Source organism: Schistocerca americana, chromosome 1, assembly GCF_021461395.2.
Source record: "Schistocerca americana isolate TAMUIC-IGC-003095 chromosome 1, iqSchAmer2.1, whole genome shotgun sequence".
In the NCBI taxonomy this organism is placed as follows: domain Eukaryota; kingdom Metazoa; phylum Arthropoda; class Insecta; order Orthoptera; family Acrididae; genus Schistocerca; species Schistocerca americana.
Genome location: NC_060119.1, coordinates 463,437,997 through 463,464,350, shown reverse-complemented (window position 1 = coordinate 463,464,350; position 26,354 = coordinate 463,437,997). Strand labels below are relative to the sequence as shown.

General features: G+C 40.7%; 1 protein-coding gene across 2 annotated transcripts; it reads right to left on the bottom strand.

Moving 5' to 3' along the window:
- Nucleotides 1-2,791: 2,791 nt before the first annotated feature.
- Nucleotides 2,792-25,434, bottom strand: LOC124547110. Of its 2 annotated transcripts, XM_047125086.1 has the most exons (3): nucleotides 25,119-25,434; nucleotides 19,228-19,437; nucleotides 2,792-2,890 (listed from the first exon to the last, which is right to left on the bottom strand). In XM_047125086.1, exons 1-2 carry the CDS (start codon nucleotides 25,387-25,389, stop codon nucleotides 19,259-19,261), a joined length of 450 nt encoding a protein of 149 aa, XP_046981042.1. In that variant the 5' UTR covers nucleotides 25,390-25,434; the 3' UTR covers nucleotides 2,792-2,890; nucleotides 19,228-19,258. The 2 variants fall into 2 exon arrangements, with proteins under 2 accessions (XP_046981042.1, XP_046981041.1); XM_047125085.1 differs by lacking the exon at nucleotides 2,792-2,890 and having other exon boundaries at nucleotides 19,141-19,437.
- Between the last annotated feature and the right edge of the window lie 920 nt (nucleotides 25,435-26,354).

Here is a 26,354-nt window from a genome sequence, read left to right as displayed (position 1 = left end):
AAACGATCAAATGATAAAAACAAATTGAAAAGCGATTTAGACAAGATATATGGATGGTCGGTGCGAAAAGTGATAAATGGCTCTAAATAATGAAAAGTGTGAATTCATCTACATGAGTGCTAAAAGGAATTCGCTAAATTTGGATTTCAGGATAAAAAACACAAATTTAAGGGCAGTTAATTCAACTAAGTACTTAGAGATTACAATTACGAATAACTTAAGTTGGAACAATCAAATAGATAATATCACTTGCCTTCGAAAGGCAAAGGTCCCGAGTTCGAAAAAATGTTCAAATGTGTATGAAATCTTATGGGACTTAACTGCTAAGGTAATCAGTCCCTAAGCTTACACACTATTTAACCTAAATTATCGTAAGGACAAACAAACACCCATGCCCGAGGGAGGACTCGAACCTCCGCCCGAGTTCGAGTTTCGGTCTGGCACACAGTTTTAATCTGCCAGGAAGTTTGTACCTAAGCAGACATAACCAATTTTCTCATAAACACATAGTACAAATACAAATTTTAACGTAGTATCAACCGTAAGGTATTAAAACGAAGCTGCACTTGCTGTATAGTCATAACAAAAGAAGCAGATCATGCATCTATTTTGACATTGCGTTCTGCAGAATGCAATGCGGCGACTGACTATCAGAAAATTTTCGTGAGACGTGGTGGATGATACTACATTTACGAAATGCTGTAGAAGGGACTAGAATTCAAAAATTGTATTGATACTCTGATTTATTAACAATGTCTATCAACTTTACAGAAATCACTTGTACAAAAATACATTACTCTGTTATCAGCTTAGTCACTGAAGCACAAGCAGACAAAGCGGCAACAACATATGTGAAAAATTTTCCAACATCTCAAATCAGTCTTTATCAAATCATGTTTTCAAATTTGAACATCCTCTGTATTTTTATCTCTGTGCTCTGCTCGTAATTTTGAGACTACTTCATAACGTGGCAAACATCCGGCTCACTTGCATATTTCTCACTAAATGCTGTTGGCAACAACTATGCTACTGGCAACCAAAGACCACAATGCCTGCACTCAGAATCTTAGTGGCGTAACATACCGACCATTGAAAACTTCTGTTTGAGTAATATCCAATGCACAGGTATGCAGTATGTCACATTGAATGAAAATATAGAGCTAACATCACTTTCACTGAACAGCAAAAATATGCTATTAACCCTACAGATGTCCCATATGTACAGAATTTCAAGTTGTACATGTGCAATGGATGTCATTATATGTAATTTGAAAAGCGAGCACCTACGCAAACAATTTTCCTATTGTCACCAAATGCTACAAAATGTCGAAGAGTAAGATGTGTCACCATTCGGAATGTTTTACGTTCAAATCTGATTATTATTTCTCCGTGCTCACTATTAAGTGTTACATAAATTATTTTAAGTGGATACCGCACATTGCGTCTAGTGGCACCACAGACAACCATGCTATCTTTACTTGGCCTTATAGGAGTAAACTTTTTAACCATCACTAATGCACAATTACGCTACTGAGCTATCAAAAATTACAGAAACTAATTTTTTGAAAACATTTAAATGAACACAAACTTTAAAAATAACTAAATAATATCATGTCGCCATTAGCAAAGAAATGCTTTTCATTAATTTCTGAAAAAGAAATAATTACATTTTGCTCCACAAAAATTTATTGACATGTTTGCACAATCAGCGCTCTCTGAGAGAGTTTTATAATTAAAAACTAAAATGCTGATCACACCTTCTCTATGGGTCTGTGGTCACATTTTAAAACTGCTACATTTACTTATACATCTAACAACTGCCTTACCACAAAAACCAATGATCCATGTTCAGCACTTAGCCATATTTAAAAATTAATTCCTAATGTGAAAGTAAAATGACCCATATCACATCTCTACGATTTTTCATACAAATGAACCAGGACAAATGAAACTAAGTAACCAACTTTAGTAAAAGTCCAGCAATACTCGCAGTGAATGCTACAATACTTGTAGTGAATGCTACCCTAAGCTTTCTCTGTTCTTCAACATTTAATTTGAAAAACGAGCACATACGCAAACAATTTTCTTATGGTCACCAAATGCTAGAAAATGTCGAGGAGTAAGATGTGTCATCATTCGGAACGTTTTATATTAAAATCTAGTTATTATTGTCTCCGTGCTCTCTGTTAAGTGTTACATCAATTATTTTAAGTGGATACCTCACATTGCGTCTATGGCACCACAGACAACCATGCTATCTTTACTTGGCCTTCAATAGGAGTAAACTTTTCAGCCATCACAAATGCAAAATTACACCTCAAAAATTACGCTACTGAGCTATCAACAATTACAGAAACTAATTTTTTGAAAACATTTAAGTGAACACATTTATTAAAAATAACTAAATAATACTATGTCACCATTAGCAAAGAAATGCTTTTGGTTAATTTCTAAAAAAAGGAAGTAATAATCACATTTTGCTTCACAAAAATTTATTGGCATGTTTGTACAATCAGTGCTCTTTGAGTCACAAACAGTTTTATAATTAAAAACTAAAACAGTGATTACACCTTCTCTATGGGTCTGTGGTCAGATTTTAATACTGCTACAGTTTCTTATACATCTAACAACTGCCTTACCACAAAAATACACTTATCCATGTTCAGCATTTAGCCTGTTTACAAATTAATTTTTAATGTGAATGTAAAATGACTCAAACCACATCTTTACGATTTATCATACAAATGATCCATGGCAAATGAAACTAATTAACTAACTTTAGTAAAAGACCAGCAATACTTATAGTTAATACTACCATAAGCTTTCTCTGTTCTTCAAGGAATTATTCTCCATGTCGCTGGAACATGGAACAAGGCAGTATCTCCAAAGTCTGAAAATTGCGATCATATGCATCTGAATTTCTTAGTTGTAGGCACACAAATGAGAAGGGAAGCTGTCGTATTTGAATCTTATCCCAGTAATTGTACAGACAGCACTCCAGTGTACTAATATGATATGGAACCAAGATAAGTGAGACATGTAGGTTACTACCTGTCGTTGTCAAATCGGGAGACGGAAGATCCGTTATTTTAAAATGTATGGATGAAGTGAGACATGTAGGTTACTACCTGTCGTTGTCAAATCGGGAGACGGAAGATCCGTTATTTTAAAATGTATGGATGAAAATTCTAGGTCAAAATCGGTAAAATTCATTTATTGATTACTAGTTCCAGCACACTGACGAGCCATCTTCGCATCTAAAATACGGAAAACTGCATAAAAAAGTGAACAATAGCAAAATACATTTGATATTTAAACTTACACTCTATCATACATACTAATAAAAATTATTACTTAATTCATTGTTCATCAGCCTCCATGCATTACACATCGTCATAAGAGCTGAACTGCTCTTGTTGTACACACTGAAAAATTTTGTATACATGATAAAAATAAAGATATACAAAAGTACATTTGGTAAGTGCTATAAAGCACAAAGTAGATCGTCTTGGTTATACAATTTACGGTTTCAGCCATATATATCTCCAGTGCTCATATTGGCACACTTTTGTGTAAACGCAAGGTGACTAACAGTATTAACTATCATATAGTTCACGTGTGGGTAGCAGCCATGACTGTAGAACATACTCAAGCAACACTCGCCAAAAAACTTAACTTTGTCTCTCGACCCCATTTCAGTGAGTGAGGTTTGTTGCTTCCAAACAATGAAAGGAAACTTAGTTCCATGTACGTCAACAATTCTGGGTGGGTGAATGTAATTCATCTTAGTTATGAACCTATTTCATTCCTTTACGTATTTCATTCCTTCAGCGCATTTCACATCACTTTGTAGTATGCCTGTAGATATTTAATCAGTGTGACAGACTAAACAGTTTATCTTATTAACTGTATAATTTCAGCTTCTTCTCCTCTTCATGGATTTCATCTTCCCGTTCAGTATACCTGGTAAAAATTATATCACAGTCCGTCGAGCAACTCATAAAATCGTTTTATTCTCATTGGTTCTACTGTGTATAACTACCGCACTTAAAAATGGTATATTGGAAGACACTGGTCGTTCGTGTACACTCATTGAATGAAACGTTGTAGATAAATACGCAGAAGTGTGATGACTTCAATCATTAACAGATTCACGGCTGTGTTACCCAACTAAAGAAAATAAATCTAATATTTGACCTCGGGGCGACCATCTATCCACGTACAAACCAGAACAGATCTACTCTTGTAACAGGTTTTTTTACGACTTCAATGAACACCGTCGTTTCGTTCCCCATAGGGCAATTCGTTTTTGCTACAACTGAGTGCTATGTAGATGCCAGTTCTATGGATTTATCATCCATACTTTCAGAGCCCAGTCTCTTCTGTCCGATACTAAAATCTGTCTACGTGATCTGCAGTAAATTATGTTCAAAAATGGGCTAATTTAGTTACAAGTTTCATATGAGGTCGTCGATCTTCTTTGATTTGAATTCTTTCTGCCTTGTTCCTATGACTAATATGAATAGCTGCGTTACACACTGGCAGCGGCACGCAACTGGAATAAAATTTTCCGCCGCTTCACAATTCAATTTTCCGTGCAGATTTTATTTCTCTGTGACTGAAACTTTCATCCTTCCTTGTTCGACCGATAAGTAACGATGAATGCAGAGCTGAAAATACCAGAAAGAGGGCATGTTCATGTTGCACAAAGACCTGGAACAAGATGGTCATGAACATCGTTGATATGACTCAATGTCGCGAATTACAGCGTGCATTCCCATTTAGCCGGCCGCGGTGGCCGAGCGGTTCTAGGCGCTTCAGTCCAGAGCCGCGCGATTGCTACGATCGCATGTTCGAATCCTGCCTCGAGCATGGATGTGTGTGACGTCCTTAGGTTAGTTAGGTTTAAGTAGTTCTAAGTTCTAGGGGACTGATGACCTCAGATGTTAAGTCCCGTTGTATTCAGAGCTATTTGAACCTTTTGAGCCATTCCCGTTTATAATCTCTCCCCTGAATCATTGAATTAGAAATTGTAACAGTAGCATCTGTGCTAAAAATTAAATTACTGTTTCTGTGCTTTAAACTGACGAATGCTGTAGGGAGTACATACCTTTTTGGTCTTTAAAGTACAAACATCAAAAACAGTTTTTGCATCACTTCGGTTCGGAGAGCTCCATAACTATCAGTCGCAAGATAGCATTCACGTACCGTACAGCCGTTACAGCGCCTTCCATGACCACCAGCTGCTTACGTCGGCCCCACATAATGCCACCCCAAAACACCAGAGAACCTCCACCTTGCTGCACTCGTTGGACATTGTGTCTAAGGAGTTCAGCCTGACCGGTTTGTTCTCGAAACACGTTTGGTTGAAGGCATAAGGGAAACTCATCAGTGAAGAGAACGTGATGCCAATCCTGAGCGGTCTATTCGGAATGTTTTTGGGCCCATCTGTACCGCGCTGTATGGTGTCGTGGTTACAAAGATGGACCTCGCCGTGGACATCGGGAGTGAAGTTGTGCATCACGCAACCTATTGCGCACAGTTTGAGTCGTAACACGACGTCCTGTGGTTGCACGAAAAGCATTATTCAACATGGTGGCGTTGCTGTCAGGGTTCCTCCGAGCCATTATCCGTAAGTAGCGGTCATCCACTGCAGTAGTAGCCCTTGGGCCGCTTGAGTGAGGCATGTCATCGATAGTTCCTGTCTCTCTGTATCTTCTCCATGTCCTGACAATATCGTTTCGGTTCACTCCGAGACGCTTGGACACTTCCCTTGTTAGGAGCCCTTCCTGACACAAAGTAACAATGCGGGCGCGATCGAACCGCGGTATTGACCGTCTAGGCATAGTTGAACTACAGACAACACGAGCCGTTACCTCCTTCGTAGTGGAATTACTGGTCAAAAAGATCAAATGGTTCCGAGCACTATGCGACTTAACTGCTGAGGTCATCAGTCGTCTAGAACCCAAACCAATTAAACCTAACTAACCTAAGGACATCACACACAACCATGCCCGAGGCAGGATTCGAACTTGCGACCGCAGCGGTCGCGGGAATGACTGGATCTGACCGGCTATCTGACCCCCTCCGTCTAATAGGCGATGCTCATGTATGGTTGTTTACCTCTTTGGGCGGTTTAGTGACATCTCTGAACAGTCAAATGGACTGTTTTTGTGATACAATATCCATAGTCAACGTCTATCTTCAGTAGTTCTGGGAACTGGGGTGATGCGAAACTTTTTTGATGTATGTTCAATGATAGATATACTGATGAAACAAATTATAATAGTTCACAAGCAAAATCTTTTTCTTTCTCTTTTAACAGTGTTCGCAGTTCTTTGGTACAGACCCCCTGCGACTTCGTCACCTGTGCAAATCTTTGTCATTTCAAAGTATCTCACTCACCCAACGGCTTCGATAATTTGTTGAATATATTGCAGGCTCTTTCTTCCCCTACTGCTTTGCCTTTAAAGCTTCTTCTAATACCACAGAAGTTAGTCCCTGATGTCTTATTACATGTCAAGCGGCACTATACTTTCTTCTACTCATTGCTATTCACATATTCCACAATTACATCACTACTCTGCAGTTCACGTCTAAGTGCTTGTCTGAGGGTTTACAGACCGTTTCTCGACCGTTTCACTCTCGAATAGTGCATGGGAAAAATGAACTTCTGAGTCTTTTTGTTTTCGCTCTCTTAATTTATTACGTTGATCGTTTCTCCTTATGTAGATGGGAGTCAACAAAACATCTTCCCATTCGAAGGTGAAAATTGCTGTCTGAACTTCTTTGAAAAAATGTTCTATTTTGAGTCTGTTCCTCTCCTGTGCTAACCTTTCATCAAGAGTGCCACTTCCAACCCACGTCCTAAATTATTTTTTTGGATGTACTCCAATCTCTGTCTTCCTCTACAGTTTTCACTCCTTACAGCTCCCTCTAGTAACATGGAAGTTATCCCCTGATGTCTGAACAGGTGTTCCGTAATCCTTAGCTTTCTTCTTGATAATGTTCTCAGCTTATTTCTTTCCTCGCCGATTCTGCGCAGAACCTCCTCATTCCTTTCTTATCAGTCCACCTCATTTTCAACATTCTCCTATAGCACAACATCGGAAATGCTTCGATTCTCCATTCTTCCAGTTTGTTAACACTCCATACATCACTTCTATAGAATGCTGTGCTGGGGACGTACATTTCCAAGAGTTACTGTCTTAAATTAAGATTTATGTTTGATCTCAGTAGATCTCTCTTGGCCAGGAATGCCCTCTTTTCCTGTGCTACTCTGCTTTTTATGTCCTCATTGTTTCGTCAGTCGTGGAATATTTTGCTTCCATGGCATCTAATTCCAAAACTTCGCCTACTCCACGATACAGAATTTTGATGTTAAGTTTCTCGCATTCTCATTTCTGCAACTTCTCATTACTTTCACCATTCTTCGGTTTACTATTAAATCATATTTCGTACTCTTCAGACTGTTCATTCCATTCAGTACATACTGTCATTCTTCTTTACCTTCATTCAGGATAGCAATGTCATCAGAGACTCTTATAAGTGGCATCCTTTCACCCTGAATTTTAATCCCCTCTTGAGCCTTTCTTTTATTTCCGTCATTGCTTCCTCAATGTACTGTTTTAACAGAAATGCCGAATGCCTACGCTACGGACTGGGTGTTGTGTTGTCCTAATCATCATCATTTCATCCCCATCGACGCGCAAGTCACCAAAGTGGCGTCAAATCGATAGACTTGTACCAGGCGAACGGTCTACCCGACGGGAGGCCGTCGTCACACGACATTATTATTATCCTTTTTAATCCCAGCAATTCATTCTTGGGCTTCCATTCTTATTTTTCCTCTTCGTTTTTTACATATTGTATATAACCTACCTTTCCGTATTGCTTACACCTACTTACATGAGAATTTCAATCATTATACAACATTTTACGTAATCTAAAGCTGTTTCTGTTGACAAATCATATAAAAGTTTCTTGATTTATCTTAATGTTTACCTCCATTATAAAGCGAAAATTAAGAACTACCTCTTTGGTGCCTTCACCTTTCCTAAAGCGAAACTGATCATTCTGTAACAGATCCTCAATTCTTTTTTGTTTTTCTGTATGTTATTCTTGACAGTACTTGCATTTATGATCTGTTGGAGCTGATTATGCCATAGTTCTCGCATTTATCTGCCTTTGATATCTTCTGGATTGTATGAATGTTTTCCAAAGTCAGACGGTGTGTTTCCAGACCCATAGATTCATATGGTTTGGATGTCACAAGCTCGAACACATTTTGGGCATACTGTCTGATGTTTTGGTCGATGCCTACCATCATACAAGCATGCGTGGCGGGGAATCAATCGCAAAAGCTGCAAGTACCTCCAAGCTCAGTCGTTTAGGTTTCTTATTTGTCGGGACATTTAGAGGAGTCTGTGTTTCCTCAAAATATTCCAAAAACAAAATAATTTGAAGCATGCGACATTGTCCGTGGTCTTGAGTTTCGTTGTTCATATTGTGTAGGAAGAGACTCAGACATTTCTTATCATTCCGTAGAAGAATGAGACTGAGTTAATTTTCTTGTCGACATCTGTGTCGTTAACTGTTCGTGAGTTGCTGAAAGTTTCTTGGGGAATGGCAGCCCATTCTTCACGGAGTGCTGCACAGAGGAGAGGCATCGATGTCGGTCGGTGAGGCCTGGCACGAAGTCGGCGTTCCAAAATATCTCAAAGGTGTTCTATAGAATTCAGGTCAGGACTCTGTGCGGGCCAGACCATTACAGGGTGTTATTGTCGTGTAACCACTCCGCCACAGGCCGTGCATTGTGAACAGGTTCTGCATCGTGTTGAAAGATGCAATCGCTATCCCCTAATTGCTCTTCAACTGTGGGAAGCAAAAAGGTGCTTAAAACATCAATGTATACCTGTGGTGTGATAGTGCCACGCAAGAAAACAAGGGGTGTAAGGCTCCTCCATGAAAACATGACCACACCTTAACACAACCGCTTCCGAATTTTACTGTTGGCACTACACACGCTAGAAGATGACGTTCAGCGGGCATTCACCATACCGACACCCTGCCATCGGATGGCCACATTGTATACCATGATTCGTCACCCCACACAATGTTTCTCCACAGTTCAGTTGCCCAATGTTTACGCCCCTTACACCAAGCGAAGCGTCGTTTGGCATTTACCGGTGTGATGTGTGGCTTATGAGCACCCGCTCGACCATGAAATCCAAGTTTTCTCTCCTGTCATCTGTCATAGTACTTGCAGTGGATCCGTTGCAGTTTTGAATTCCTGTGTGATGGTCTGGGTAGATGTCTGCCTATTACACATTACGACCCTCTTCAACTGCCAGCGGGCTCTGTCAGTCAACAGACGAGGTCGACCTGTACGCTTTTGTGCTGTACGTGTCCCTTCACGTTTCCACTTCACTACCACATCGGAAACAGTGGACCTAGGAGCGTTCGTGAGTGTGGAAATCTCGCGTACAGACGTATGACACAAGTGACACCCAATCTCCTGACCACGTTCGAAGTCCATGAGTTCCGCGGAGCGACCCATTCTCCTCTCTCACGACGTCTAGTTTCCACTGAGGTCGCTTATATGAAATGCCTGGCGGCAGGTGGCAGCACAATGCACCTAATATGAAAAGCATATGTTTTTACGGGGTGTCCGGGTACTTTTGATCACGTAGTGTGTGAAAAATGCAGCAAAGCCAGTGGGTGGACCAGAATTTGCATTCCCGCAGTCTACATCCACATCATACTCCGCAAACCACCTGACGGTGTGTGGCGAAGGATACTTCTGGTACAACTCGCTGGTCACCCTTCCCTGTTCCACCAGCGAATGGCGTTGGAGAAGATTGATTGTCGATAAGCCTCAGCAATAGCTCCATTCCTCGAATTTTCTAGTCGTTGTCATTTCGTGGTAAGCATGTGGGAGGAAGTGCTATGTTATCTGAGAAAGAGCTCTCTCTAAATTTCGATGGTAAATCTCTCCATGATGCACAACGCATCTCTTGTAGCGTCTGCGACTGGAGTTTGCTGACCAAACGATCTTCTGACGTCGCTCTTCGTGAAGTCTTATCTATCTCTTCTACCAGTCCTGCCTGATAAGGATCCCAAACTGACGAAAAATCCTCAAGAATCGATCGAACAAGCGCCGTGTAAGCCACCTCCTTTGTGGATGAGTTAAGATTCTTCGTATGAATCTCAGTCTGGCGTCTGCTTTTCCTAACATTGGTTTTATAGGATCGTTCCACGTAAGGTCGCCCTGGATAGTTGTTTCTAAATATTTTACGGTAGACACTGCTTTCAGCAAATTCCCTCGGGCGTGGGTGTGTATGTTGCCCTTAGCGTTAAAGTTAGATTAAGTAGTGTGTAAGCCTAGGGACCGATGACCTCAGCAGTTTGGCCCCATATGAATTTACCACCAAATTTCCAGTAAATTGTCATCAATAGAGTAGTTGTACAGCAGTGGATTTCTTTTCATGTGTATGTGCAATATGTTATATTTATTTACGTTCAGGCTTAACTGCCAGAGCCTGCACCATAAATCCTCTGCTGGTCATTCTGCAAATCGATACTGTCTTCTGGCTTTGGTACTTTCTTATACAGAAACATATCATTTGCGAACAATTTTAAAGAGGTGTCGAGGCTCTCTACTAGATTAATGATACGCATTGTGAACGGTTACGATCCTATGACATTTTCTTGGGGTACTCCGAAAATTATCTTTACATCTGTCGATTTTGTTCCGTTAAGAGCGACGTGTTGAGTTTTATCTGTAAGAAAGTAATGTATCCAGTCGTAAATCTGGTCCGATATTCGGTAAGCTAGAATTTTTTGTTCTTCACTAAACGGCAATGCGGGACGGCATCATATGCCTGCCTGAAGTCCAGGAACACGACGTCAAACTAAATTCCGTTGTCCACACCGCTACGGATCTCATGGAGAAAAGAGCGAGCTGAGTTTCGTTAGATCTCTATTTGCGTAATCCATGTTGTTTTTTATCGAGGAGATTTTCGTTCTCTAAAAGGCGTCGTAGTACGTGAGCGCAACACGGCCCATAATTCTGAAGCAGATTGACGTCAACTATATAGGCCTATAATTATGGGCATTTGTCCTACGACCCTTCTTGAAAATGGGAATTACCTGCGCTTTTTGCAGTCGCTAGGTACCCTTTGTTGTTCTAGCGACCTTCGATAAACTGCTAGAAGGGGAGAAATTTCTTTCTCATAAACTTTGTAGAATCTTACAGGTATCTTACCTGGTCCTGATTCCTTTCCACTACTAAGAGATTGTAGTTTTTTTTCAGCTCCGCGATCGTTTTCACATTATTTGACATTTCGTCGTACGTACGATGACTGAAAGGAGGGAGACTGTTACGATCTTCCACGATGAAAGAGTTTCGGAAAACCGAATTCGATACTTCGGCATTCTCTCTGTTATTTTCCGTTTCGATGCCGGTGTGGTCACTGAGTGAATAAATAATTTTGAACCGATTTCTGATTTTACGTAACACCAAAGCCTCTTAGTGCTTTTACTCGGATCGTCTGAAGAAATTTTACTTTCAAAGTCATTGAACGCTTCTCTCATTGCTCTCGTTACACTCATTTTCGCTCTCTTCAACTACGTTTTGGCTTCTGTTGAATCTGTGATGTTCTTTGTTTACGTTGCAGTTTTATAACATGGCAATTAAATCACGGTGGGTCTTTCTCATCTGTTATGACCTTCCTCGGAACATACTTGTCTACGTGATACTGACCAATGTTTTTCAATTTTTCCCATTTTTGTTCCACATCTTCGTCCTCAGCAGCGTCCTGCAGCGTCTTAATCGCTATGGCGTCCTCGCCATAATACTAAATTGTTAACAGTAGTTTAATTTAGGTTTTGGGGTACCGCGCTTCAATCGCTAAAAAAGGAACCCTTGTAGTATCACTGTGTTGTCCGTCTGTCTATGCGTCTGTCAAGTTGAAATTTATGTCCAGTACCAAGATCCACGGCCCTTTGCCAGTGCACATATATTTAATATTCATGTATTTTATTATTCGCAATCTTAATCATCAGAAACTACACATGAAAAATATATATACGAGGGTTGGAACTTTAATAGTGGCAACTTTTTGTTTACAGCTCATATAAAATAGATACGTGTTTCAAAGTTGTACTGACCTTTAAAGTAGTCGCCAGCATTGTGTATAATCCGTTGCCAGCGATGTGGAAGTCGTAGGATACTCTTAGCAATGCCAGATCGAGAGGCACGGTTTATTGCCCGACACATTTGTAGCAGTTCTGAAGCGAATGCCGTGAAGTGTTTCCTTCAGGTTAGAAATTGAGGAGAACTCACGAGGGCTTAAGTCAGGGGAGTGCAGTAGGTGGTGTAGCACTTAGCAGCCCCATCAGTCAAACAAATCAGTAACAGCTTGCACTGTACGTGCTTGAGCATTGCCCTGCAAAATGATGGTCAGGTTCAGTAGAAAGTGTCAACACTTCTGTATCTAAGCTGGTCGCCGATTGTGCTCCAAAAATGAACAGCACAGAGACAGAAGAAACATCCGGTGTTAAGCTTTTGAAGAGGTTTCTTACACTTAGCAGTGCAGCAGCGTCGTTCTAACTGCGATTCCGACACATTATAACAGCCGAGTGTCCTGCAAGATGCGCAAACTTGGCTAATGCTCATTAACTGGGCGAACTTCTGAGACAACCTCGTACCCACTAATTATCTTGCTGTTCGGGTCACTTGATCCGTTTGACAAGGTTCGGCCTCCCGTGGCAAAGCTTCCTGCTTGTTACACGCTTGCTGTTTACAGCGTTTGTCCTTTGGTGAGAGAAGTGAATGATAAGGGGCCTTATAATCAGTAAACTATGCCGTTGTGAACAGCGTAAACTTTTGGTGTGACTTTCAACTCTCCACTCCACTTTGGTTTCTTGCGGGTGCTGCTTATGGAATTGGCCCAGCCTGGGCTCCCTAAGCAACTAAAGGGATTGTATTATTAAGCCCAGCAACTTACCGTTATGTCAGCTGGTACCAGGAATTTTCTCTTGTCCTGCCTTATATTGCAAAAGAGTACTGAAGGAAAGGGAGCAGCTAATCATTAAATCTAATTCCCAGAGCGCGAGATTCAGCTGTTTGTTGCCATGCTATATTTATATTTATAATAGCCTAGTATATGTTTTACGAGGGTTATCCCAAAAGTAAGGTCTCCAATATTTATAAGTACATAGACCTTTTTATTTCTACAATGGTTTACATCAGTTTGTAAGTAGGCTGTTCACGTTTTTATATTGGTAACGCCACGTAACGCTCTGTATGAAAATCGTGCTGAGTGCAGTCTGTGGCTGGGTTACATTGTTGGAACATTGTTATTGTAGTTGTGGGCAGTTGGCTGTTAACAGCGCGTAGCGTTGCGCAGTTGGAGGTGAGTCGCCAGCAGTGGTGGATGTGGGGAGTGAGATGGCGGAGTTTTGAGAGCGGTTGATCTGAACTTGTGTCCATCAGAGACAGTAAATTTGTAAGACTGGAAGTCATGAACTGATATATATATTATGACTTTTGAACACTATTAAGGTAAATACATTGTTCGTTCTCTATCAAAATCTTTCATTTGCTAACTATGCCTATCAGTAGTTAGTGACTTCAGTAGTTAGAATCTTTTATTTAGCTCGCAGTATTGGCGCTCGCTGTATTGCCGTAGTTCGAGTAACGAAGATTTTTGTGAGGTAAGTGATGAAGATAGAGGTTAATGTTAGTCAGGGCCATTCTTTTGTAGGGATTATTGAAAGTCAGATTGCGCTAAAAATAGTGTGTCAGTTTAGTGTTGATCAGAATAGGTAAAGATCGAAATGTCTGAGTACGTTCAGTTCTCCTCAGCTGTTTGAAAATCAAATAACGTAAGGGGTTTACCAGCACAATCGTTCATAAATTTTTCTAAGGGGACGTTTCAAGTTTACAGCTTGAACATTTAGCTATTTTTCGACATAATCACCATTTCTGCAGATGCATTTTTGTAGACGCTTCCCGGTCTAATGCGATAGTCACTAGGCGCCAAGTCAGGACTATAGGGTGGGTGGGTGATTATGTTCCACTGAAACTGTTGCAGGAGAGCAACGGTTTGCCGAGCGATCTGTCGGCGAGCGTTGTCGTGGAGAACGTGTACGCCCTTGCTCAACATTCCTCTTCTCCGGTTCTGAATTGCCCGTTTGAGTTTTTTCAGAGTCTCACAGCACCTGTCAGCGTTAATTGCGGTCCCAGCGATTCATCTCCGACGACGAGGTGAAAGAAGAGGTTCATAACTTTCTGAACAGCATGGCGGCGAGCTGGTATGACATGGACATACAAAAACTGCCGCAGAATCTACAAAAATGCATCGACAGAAATGGCGATTATGTCGAAAAATAGCTAAATGTACAAGCTGTGAACTGATATAAACCATTGTAGAAATAAACTGGTTTATGTACTTATAAAAAATAGACCTTACTTTTGGGATTACCCTCGTAGAGCCAGCTAATCTGGACTATTTGGCCTGTGCTTCTGGAATGTTACAGGTTCTAATGGCCAGTGAGAACCGCTTGCAAACAACTAGTTTGCTCCGAGTATTTCACGAAAGTTTTACCTTCAAATTTGTTATTACAGTTGTATAAATCTTTTCTTACAACATTCTTTAAACTGATTTAAATGTCACTAGATGTACTCATACAGATTCAGTTGGGTGTTACTGTCAGTTCATGCAAATTATTTCACGTACTGCTGAAAAGTTATAAGTATTGTTTGATTTTATTTAATGGCCTACACCGTTAAGATTATGCAATGTTATTCTCAAATGCTCGCTGATGTAAAATATATTTAGCAAACTTTATTATATATAAATCATTCTCTTATATAGCCTACCCCCTCTTAAGCTAACTTAAATCTACTGAGTTCAGATATATATATTGGAGAACGAGGCAATGCAGCAGCACAAAACAATTAACACAAACAGCAATGACAAAAAATGCAAATTGGAAAAGCAAGCAGCAGTATATCTAAATTAGCAAAGCCGGCTGAAGTGGCCGAGCGGTTCTAGCCGCTATAGTCTGGAGCCGCGCGACCGCTGCGGTTGCAGGTTCGAATCCTGCCTCGGGCATGGATGAGTGTGATGCCCTTAGATAAGTTAGGTTTAAGTAATTCTAAGTTCTAGGGACCTGATGACCTCAGATGTTAAGTCCCATAGTGGTCAGAGCCATTTGAACCATTTTTTTTTAACCAAAGCAAATGCAACATTACAACTAATAGAAGGCAATGTGCAACAACAAGAAAAGTTAATCAGGTGTGAAACCGGCTTAATACAACGTAAAATTCAGTAGGACTATGCGTGGCAAACAGCAGCAGCAAATGCAATACCTAAATATGACAAAGCTCAAGCAGAAAAAGTATTACAGTATAGATAGCCATGTCTAATACCTATGTCACATCTTAACACTAGAGTGATGCATCACAATAACTTACTCTACCAAACAAGTTACCAAATTATGTTTTAATTCCTGTGAAGGGAAATGTCTATTTGTGCTCCCTTTCGTAAGGAAAGTAAATCATAAAATTATTATTTAATGGGTCTGTAGACAGAAAACATTTCTATTAGCACATCTATTAAATTTTATTTTAACTAATGCTGCAGTGCAGCTAGAAACTAGATATTAAACAAAAGAAGCAAATATATACATAAAACAAAGCATGAAAACTTATTCACTAGACATATGGTATCTCCTAAGGCAGTAAAAAAATCTCTCAACCAGAAAGACAGCAGTCACAATCACGTGTGTAGGCATAAAATATTTCTGATCATTTCATTAGGCATTTTAGTAAATATCAGAAATTACGAGCTCCAAACTGTAATCATAGGTTTTCAAGTATGAGTGCATTACGTCAAGGTCACCTACCTTCTTTTCTGAAATATTTACGACAACAGTTTCCGCTACAGTGACAGTCTCATATGAAACAAAAATTTCGCAGGTTGAAAATCTACATTAGAAGTGTTTACAAATAAACTCTTATACTTAATAGTGTCCAAAATTTCTGTTAGCTTATTGGTACTCACATTCACACACACACTCGCCCTTCATAATGATCAAAACCATATCTCGACGTCACAATACACATCGTCGTCGCAATAATAACGTCATAACACCTCAGTCAAATCTCAAAAACGTCGTAGCTTTCTTCAATAATCTCAAAACCTTTAAAAAAATGCTCTCTGCTCGTTTCAATAAAGACTTCTGCCTCAAATGTACTTCAAAAATCATGATCCCATACCAAATACATCATTCAAAGCTCTCATAGTATTACAATGGTTCCAAAACAATATGAACAATTCACAAAGTACAGACGAAATACAATTTCATAAGTGTGAAGTTATCTAACTGTGTAATTGCATAAACATGCGTCACTCATTTAGAAAAAAAAAGTTTGACTATCTGTTAAATAATGAGATATCTGTGTAACTCTGTGTTAGAGAAATATGGTACTGATGTGTAAAATTGTATCAGCAAATACCATATTAGCTACGGCTTCTAGCGCTTGCCACACGCTTGGTACACAAAGTAAGCGTGTACACCCTGAGGATTAATGCAATTATGCCCTCAGGTGTTACAGATTACAGCAACAGAATGAGATGTCTCACCGAAAACCTTTTTTGTATCTTTGTAATTCGAAAATCTTTAAAAAAAGATTTAAGTACAGAATTTAATCACTCAAATGCGTGACCTGTGGAGCTAATCTGTGCGTGTAGCTGTAAGATAATTTCTGTCAGTACTTAACGGTAAAAATGTGCCAAGTGTCGTAGTTATCGTTCTCTGTAAGCAAAGTTCTGCAAAATTCAATGTACTTACTTTGTCATAACCAAAAGTAAAAATGCTATGCATATAGATATCGTAGTTATTACGTACATTAATGTGACCAAGAAAGTACTGTACTTTAACATATTGTTGTGCTACAAAAAAGGCTGTCTCATTGTAGCTGTACCACAAAAGTTACTACTGAAACATATTTTACTTTCCAGGAGAATGTAAGAAAAAATGGTTCAAATGGTTGTGAGCACTATGGGGCTTAACATCTGATGTCATCAGTCCCCTAGACGTAGAATTACTTAAACCTAACTAACCTAAGGACATCACACACATCCATGCCCGAGGCAGGATTCGAACCTGCGACCGTAGCAATGGCGCGGTTCCGGACTGAAGCGACTATAACCGCTCGGCCACAGCGGCCGGCGAAGTATGTAGAAAAACTGTACTGATATAAAACAGATACAGTGCAAAAGCAATAATATAAATTATGTCACTCGTTAATTGTGTCATGATATATTCGTGTAGCTGTCAAACAAACCATATACTAAGTCATCTGTAATGTCTAAGAAAGTACTTTAAATAAAGAATGTTTTTTCAAGTAAACCAAAATGTTGCATTAAAACCTCATTAGCAGTATATGTTCTAAGTATGTAAGCCTTATAGTCATTACATAATCATGCTACTAACAAACAAGACTGTGCACACAATAACACTGTGTCGTCTGTTCACTATAACAATGCATTCGTAATTACTGTCTAAATAAGTTCCCTAGGTTCTTGCCTGGATAGTTAATTTCAAAACATTGTTGCATGTTAACAGTTTCTACGTGTGACAAAGCGTACTATTAATGTGAAGTAGCAACCTTAAAGTAACGATTAATTCAGAAAGGAAATTATCCCTCAATAAATGGTTTTACATGTGAAATCTGGCGCAATCCTTTACTCTTCCTAGTACGCAGAGTTTTAACTTCAATGCAGTTATCAATGGTATACATCGGATTCTGTAAGGTTCATTGTAAATCAGAAAGAATTTGTGGCTCAAGTCTTTCTTCTTATGTGACAATGAATTAGCTTTAACGAGAAATTTCTGACCAATATATTTGCTTTACCGTGTAGTTTTCTCCTTTTGTCTGCAGGAGAATTTAAATTTTTAATGGCCAGATCAATTATGCCTTTGTGTCGAAGTTTACTTGTATTCGAAAAAGGTACAAGCTCTCTGATTCCGTTTGGTGGTTCTTCATTCTTCAGTACAAGAATAGGTGGTAAAGCAGTGGAGTCATGAGGTATTTCATTGAGGCCGTTTTGAAATAGGTGTAAATATCTGTCCTAATACTGATGCTTTCTGTGACAATACAAGTCTGCAAAGCTTATTGATTTCTTTCATAATCCGTTCAGACGGGTTACAATGGGATCGTCAGGGATACAGAGTACCCATAGCTTGTCATCAACAGTGCAATGTTTGAGGAGTATGTTGTTTCTAACCAGATAATAATGACGAATATGCGTGCGTGTCTTTTCATGCCATTTACTTTTGATGTCTTCCCAAATCGGATCCTTATCTTGTTCATAAGCAATGTCTTTTAAAGATGTAGTGATGAAGTTTTCAAAGGCTACTTTCGGAATGTAACGAATACTCTTTATGATCTTCAGCTAGTCGGGCGCACATGTTTAAGTACGTAAATTGGTGGAAGAGTGTGTCAGCAGTATCAACAGAGAAGTGAAGTTGTGCAGCGAGGTGTTTAATTGTGATCCGTCCATCACCTCGAATGAGACAAAAATGGTTCAAATGGCTCTGAGCACTACGGGACTTAACTTCTGAGGTCATCAGTCCCCTAGAACTCAGAACAACGTAAACCTAACTAACCCAACGACATCACACACATCCATGGCCGAGGCAGGGTTCGAACTTGCGACCGTAGCTGTCGCGCGGTTCCAGACTGTAGCTCCTAGAATTGCTCAGCCACTCCGGTCAGCTCGAATGAGAGAGTCTGCACGCGTAAACGTTGCATGACTCACTGCCGGGAGTCCGTAGACATTCTCCAAGCGCCTATGAATATCTGAGATTCTCTGGTTTTCCGCCAAAACTCAATGACTTCGAATGCACCTCCGTTATAGACACCATTGTGAAATCTACGAATAGCGCCGCTACCTGTCTGAATGTCGTGAAACTATTGGGTCTAAAGCTGGAACATTCCGCATTTTGTCAACTGAAACCGGCCGAGAAAAGTTGTGCTGCTTTCTCATTCAACGAACTTCGTATGTCAGCATTATTCTATGAGGAAGTGAAGTACTGCTATTTCTCTGGAGAAAACAACAAATGTAGATTTTTAAATGCTGCAATCATTTTTTATTCATTTCTCACAATTGTGATACATAAGATATTAGAATCATCGCAGTGATAACCTACATCCGCTGACTGTTCGCAGATGGGACTGCAGTCACTGGTGGTGTGTCCCGGCAGCCTTCGCCGCTGCTCTGCCAGCCTTATTGGCAGCTGCCCTGGCTTTGGCGGCCGTCCTCAATTTGTGTGCTGTTCTGGCTTTGCCTGCTGTCCTGGCTTCGGCATGAGCCGCTGTCCTGGCGAGGCCGGCATGTGCAGCTGCTCCTTTCCGTGACGCTAAAAGGAACAAATGACGTTCGGTAATTACAGCTCAAAATTGACAGCCAATCAAGCTCAAGACCTATTACTTACCAAAAATAAGGAACCCACTGATTACTCTGCAATTGACACTTGAGTGTTTTGTAGTACATACGAACGCTTATAGATTATCTCTCTACCATTCCACTCTAGAGTAGCACACTGGAAGACTTAACACCTAAATCACTCCGTGTCACTTCTTATTTCTCTTATTTTATCACGATAGTTGTTTCTCCTATGTAGGTGGGAGTTAGCAGCATATATTGGCTTTCGGGCGAGAAAGTTTGTAATCAAATTTCGTGAAAATATCTCGCCACAATGAAAAATGGATTTCCTTAATGACAGTATTCCCAAATCGCTTGCCAGAGTCGTACAGTCTCTTCCACATCGTGAAAGCTGCTCTTTTTCACTGCCCTTGATCAATCCTGTGTTGTAAGATCTCAAAACTCTCAGAAAGAATTCAAAATGGGACAGAAAGGCGTGGTTCAGGCAGTCTTTTAGTAGGTCTGCTGCATCTTCTCAGTGTTCTGCCAGTAAAACGTACTTGTTGTTTCCCCTTCTCTCAATAAACCGAAGTCGACCATTTGCCTTCCCTATCAAAGTGTTCAACATGCTGGTTCCATTTCATATCGCTTTTCAAAGTTACGCTCAGAAATTTAAAAGGCGCTACTGTGTCATGCAGGGCACTACTTAACTGTATCCGAACATTACAGATTTGCTTTTCCTAGGCATCCGCATTAACTCACATTTTTATACATTTACAGCTAGCTCTCATTCACCACTCCAACTGTCTAAGTCATCTTGTATCCTCCTACAGTCACTCAACTTCGACACCTTCCTGTACGCCACAGCACCATAAACATTGCTGCCCATCCTGTCAGCTAGGTCATTTATGTATATTAAAAATAACAGCGGTCCTATCACACTGCTGTGGCGCTCCTGACGATTCCTTTGTCTCCGATGAACACTCGCAGTCGAGGACAACCTACTGGATTTATTATTTAAGAAGCCTTCGAGCCACTCACTTATTCCATACGCTCGTACCTTCGTATATTCGGAAATATAGAAATTTGGGATCAACGTGTTGCTCTTCATCGCAGTTTATCATGTGAGGAGAGGTCAAGCTGATCTCGCTCGAGCAATGCTTTCTAAAACTGTGCTGATTCTTGGACATAGGAAATTTATTATGTTCAAACTCGGATTATGTTCAAAAATTATGCACAATCAAGGGTATTAGTCCGTAATTTTGCGTTTCCGTTCTTTTATCCTTCTTTTATACAGGTGTCACCTGCGCTTTTCTTCTAGTCGCTTGCGACTTTGCGCTGGTGGAGAGGTTCGCGATAATTGCAAGTAAGGGGCCATAACTCAAGTCTTTTCACTTCTGACGTATTGTTCCTCAGGCGTCGTCATGTGATGTGCTACAGTCAGTGGTCCAGCTCAAAAGTTCGTCGTATAATTGCATATAATCATTTGGAATGTACTGCTGCGTATTTTCTAAGTCTTGAATTTTTTGAACTTTAATTGGCACCTCTACTGATGGTAAGCAGGGTGTTTTGGTGGAGCAACAGGTTCTCGCAGATGTGCCACGAAGAATGTGTGACTCACTAACCCGTTGATACACATCAAACCGTTGACGAGCGCAACTCTGGCACTCGCATATGCAAAGTGGAAGACACTGCTGACTGCAAAGTTGTATCTGTAAAAATTTGGCTTGTTCCTCGTTTCTTCAGAAAATCTCGTCTTCTTATGAGATTTTGTCCATCAGTCTTTAAAATCCAGAATCCCAGATGTGTGAACTTCAGTGACTGTAAGTTTTCCGTGTTTTATGCTGCTTTATGGAATGTGCTGTGCTATTTGGTGAACTGATAACATCCTGAGTAGCACTGACTTACGGCCTTTAAAACAGACTGATTGAAACATATTCTGTTCATAAGCTCTGCTTATGTGTAACAACGCTTACAACGATTTATATTCTACCTTCACACGCTAGCCATAGAATCACAGATTTATTACCTGGTGATATATTCTCTAGGTAAAGAAAGTCATAGGTTTTCGTTGTTCAGAAATTCCTAAAATGCAGAGGAAGCGAAGGCTGTTGCACTCTCGGTTTAAAAGGGAATACCCAAATGAAGACAGGGAAAGGTGAGGAAAGATTCATGCGTCTGTGAAAAGATCTACGCGCAAAGCATACAAGAACTACCACCGCCGTACGTTAGCAAAAAGATTTGGACGAGAACCAGAGAAAACTATATGCAAAATCGCTAAACAAGTCTAAGGCTTCCATCCAGTCACTTGTTGACCGGTCCGGTGTAGCAGTAGAAGATAGTGAAACTCAAGCCAAAGTTTTAATTTCGTCGTATCCCTCTTTTTCGCGTCTCGTCTTCAGTATAACTATAAATAAATTCAGCACCACACATTTTGCTCCTAATAAACACACCACAAACTCGGGAGACACGAGTCACGCAGCAACTAGCTCTTCAACTGTTTGCACTCACAACACTATCGCCAAATGTTCAGGTCTAAAAGGGTACATTTCAGTGCCTTACGCCCATTTAAAACAAAACGTGATTTTCAGTTGCATGTTACAAGGCATACTCTGCAGCTTAGAGTTGTATTTGTGGCATTTAATTCATTAATGTGGCCAAATGTCAACACTTCTTTCAGTGCCTTCTTCCTATGAGATCAACTTTTTTTAAGGGCCAATATTTTCTGATTTTAAAAGACCATAGCGTTGTATGTTTCTGTATTCATGAAATAATGTATACAGCAATAAAAAGGACACCTATACTACTAGTTCACAGGAGCAGACTTTCTTGATATTTTTCTTCTATATCAGGTTTTTTAAAATTTCACGGTATGTTGATTTTCTTGACTTAGGCTCTATTTAAAAAAAAAACACCGATTCATAGTTATGGGTGCGTTTGATCACTGAACTTTGATATATAGAGCGTTCATTGTAAATTACTGTGACGTTAACATCGGTCTGTTTGCGTAATGACATGAAAAAGAATCCACGTCTGGAGATGTATCACTTATGTGCTACGGGAGCAAACTCTTCAAACAATGAAATTAACTCTCCTGCAACGTCTAAATGAAAGACAGATAATAATTTGCTACGATTATGTGAAGTAGGAAACTTAAACCAAGTGGTCGGTAAGGTAACAATGCTCGGTGGCACACAAAAAAGTATACAACATTCGTGTGTCGCAATGAACATCTCGTGTCTCTTCTTACAGTTATGTTCAGCAGTCTTTTTCATTAGCGTAACAAGCAGTTGCAATAGTGGCAGTTGATAGCATATTAGTTCACTAATCTACTGATTATTGGAAGGGTATTAAATCATAACGCCTAATTCACTCAGTACCTGTGAAAGAGTTGAAGACCTTAATTTATATCATTTTCCTTGTTCTTAGAAACGATGTATCACTGAAATTGGGATCCTGTTCAGACACTATCAACATAGAGCTGTCTACACGTTTTGTACTGTACTCGTTGAGTGTGGCCCTCCTGAACCCATCGATTCCACATTCGGGCGACAGTCGAGAGGTTCTGACCGACACGAGCACCAATACCATGGAACGACCAATCCCAGTCTTGACAGACTGCGAATCTACCTCTGTTGAATTTCATCAGTTGTTGGTAGTAATTTCCCCTTGTTACACGAGACAAAACACGAACTTCTCACAAGCAATCAACAGAGAAATCTGATTCCTGAATGTGAAACTCGCTGTGTAAACTTTTCTTATACACAGGACCAGTTTTTTGCCCGTAACTTCGACAGTGTACGAGTATTTCACACATATTGCACACATCTCCTCGTCCGCCCCCCTCTTTCTGTCTCATCCTTCCTTCTCCCCCTGGTGACCTCCTCCTTCCCCGTCCCTGTCACCATCTCCTCCTCCTCGTCCTCCATCTCGTCCTCCTCCTCCACCCTCTCTCTATCTTCTGCTCCGTTCTCTCTTTATCCATTTCCCCTTCACTCCCTCTATCCACATGCTCCTCCACTTTCTCTGTCCTACATCCCCTCTTTCCGTCTCCTCCTCCACCAACTCTTTCTGTCCATCTCCTCCTCCCTCGCCCACTCTGTCCATCTCCTTGAAACTGTCGCCCTTCTCTCTGCCGACCACTTCCTCCAACTCTCTATCTCCTGTTTACCTCTCTCTCCGTCCAGCTCCTACGGCACTCCCAACTCAGTTGGAGTTACATCCTGTATTATATCCTGAACTGCGTACAATTTGTACTTTTCATGTGAGAAGACAAGTTTAACACTTGGTGTTCCCAAACGTTTTCGTAAACGATTTGCTGCCAGAGTTGTCAGACATTCTGACTCTCTTTCAAAATGGTTCAAATGGTTCTGAGCACTATGGGACTTAACTGCTATGGTCATCAGTCCCCTAGAACTTAGAACTACTTTAACCTAACTAACCCGAGGCAGGATTCGAACCTGCGACCGTAGCGGTCACGCGGTTCCAGACTGTAGTGCCTAGAACCGCTCGGCCACCTCGGCCGGCGCCTCTCTTTCCTCTGCAAGACTATACTGAGGTCCAGTGAGAGGGCACCAGTCTGTTTCGATGGTATATCCTTTGGAATCCAGACAACTGATCCATTAGTCATACTACTGGAAGGCGAGGAACTTTACGATGGCTAGTGTGATCAACTAACTCATTCTCTTAGATCTTCTCTTCTTTTTTTTCTTTGGAACTACATGTACTGGTTGGTGTATGAAATTCCGGTTGAAACTGCTCAAGACCTACTTCATAGAACATTGCATGTCTTGTTCTACGATGAAAACCAGGAATGTTTAACAAAATGAGCCAACGTTTTATGCATCAAGACAAACATCTACTGTAGCGAGTCACCGCTATGAGGTGAAATACTACACGTAAAACTGTGACCACCATATTGGTGCCTAAATTCACATTTTCCTTGTGTTATATGCGAGTTTTGTTAAACTGAACGTTGTTTTTGCAGTAATTTCATTAAATTATCGAATGATTTTTGAATTAGCAATTGATTTAGTGTCGGCATAATTCGAGCCAGCAGCCGAGATTATACGATAAATACAAAATTTTAGAGTAATGTTTTAGGATTATTACGTGAAAGCTAAATATTTTGTAGCTCTTTTTATGAACTTGTGAAAGGTAAATAATAAACTTGGATTCGATTGCCTATCATCTTAAGTCTGAATCCTTAAAGACAAAAAATATGGTGGTAACTCATTCCATTCCGAGCAACATACACCGTGACTGATAATATCCGATTGATTCTACTTAATTTATTTGTTTGTACATCTCAACCGAGAGTGGTAGAGCAGCAGTAAGACGCAGACCTCACATTCGGAAGAATGGCGATTCAAATTCCCTTCATGGCATTTAGATCTAAGTGGCCTGTGATTTCCCTACCTCACTAAAGGCAAATGTCGGGATGCTTCCTCTCTCAAGATCACAACCGATTTCCCACCATGTCCTTCCACAAATCAAACATGTGCTACGTCTGCAATGAACACGTCGTCGAGGGCACTTGAAACTGAAGTCTTCCTTTCCTTGTCGAAACACACAGTTTAGGGAACTCTCGCATATGATTGATTTAGACCTAACGTTTTGAGACCTTTTAAACATCACATTTTATGAAGACTAAGTATTAAAAATTGGGAACTGTACCCTGTTCAGTATTTGTGCCCTCGGATCCGTCCGGCGACGATCCATCGCTGCTGAACGTTTTAAGGGCGAAGATTGGGCTGATATCGGGCTCCTCCTCTTCTCCACCTCCTCCCGCCCGAAGTAACTGATATGCCAAAGGGTCATCGGAGAACTCGAGCTCGTCAAAATCGTCTGGTGCAATCGGCTTGGTGTCGTCTTGAGCCGTGGCGTGTGGCACGCAGAACACAACCAGGTAGGATCCTGCGAGCAGCAGCAGCAAGAGGCGCGACATCTCCTTCCCTGTGTGATACGGAAGACTGTCTACACTTTCCAGCTAGACTGCCGTACTGTGAAGCCGTCAAAGAATCGCAACGTCTTTTATAGCAACAGGGCGCTGTCAACTAGATACGTTATCGCTACTGGGAGGCAAATGTTTGCATGTGCAGTTCAAACGTGTGCTAGTAGAGTACAATCACCACAAATTATCTCTTACCATTTTACCGTAGTCGTTACTCCAAAAGGTCTTGTTCTTTTGCCCTTTCATGCAACAGGATATTATTATCTAGTCTGTTATATAAGGTGAACAAAAAACCCACGTCGGACGCTGCAGCGCGGTCTTTGCGCACAAACAGTACAAAAATGTGTGATAGCGTAGATTTTCCCGACGTATCAAATACTGATGATTTTCACGGGTTTGCAGCCTAACGACAACACGATATTTCGGCGGACCATCTGACCGCCATCTTCAGGTGAGATTGAGCGCAGAATCACGCCGGAGCTGAAGAGACCTCAGATTCGGCGGCTCCTTTATACCGCGGGTACTGCCGTTGCGCGTGCGCGAGCAGCGGAAGAGCTGCCCTCTGTGAGGCGAAGAAATTGCAGCGGCGCCATCGGTGAAAACTGTCAAAAGCGAGGAATCGCAAAATTAAAATGCAGCCGGTCGGAAACCAGACCGTTCTTGTTTTATCTGTGATAAAATAGGATTCCACGTCTTGCTTAAAGGAAAACCTTTGTCTCTATTTATAATATCATCAGACTGACGTATATCAATTGATTCCTTCAACACACAATCCCAGTAACGGGAAGCCGAGGCAATATTTTGCGTCTCTTTGAAGGACATATTGCGCCCTTCATTAAGACAGTGTTCGGCAACGGATGATTTTTCCGGATGGAGCAGACGTGTATGCCGTTGATGTTCCACACATCGATCTTGTACTGTACGGAAAGTCTGTCCAATGTAGGCCTTGCCGCAGTGAC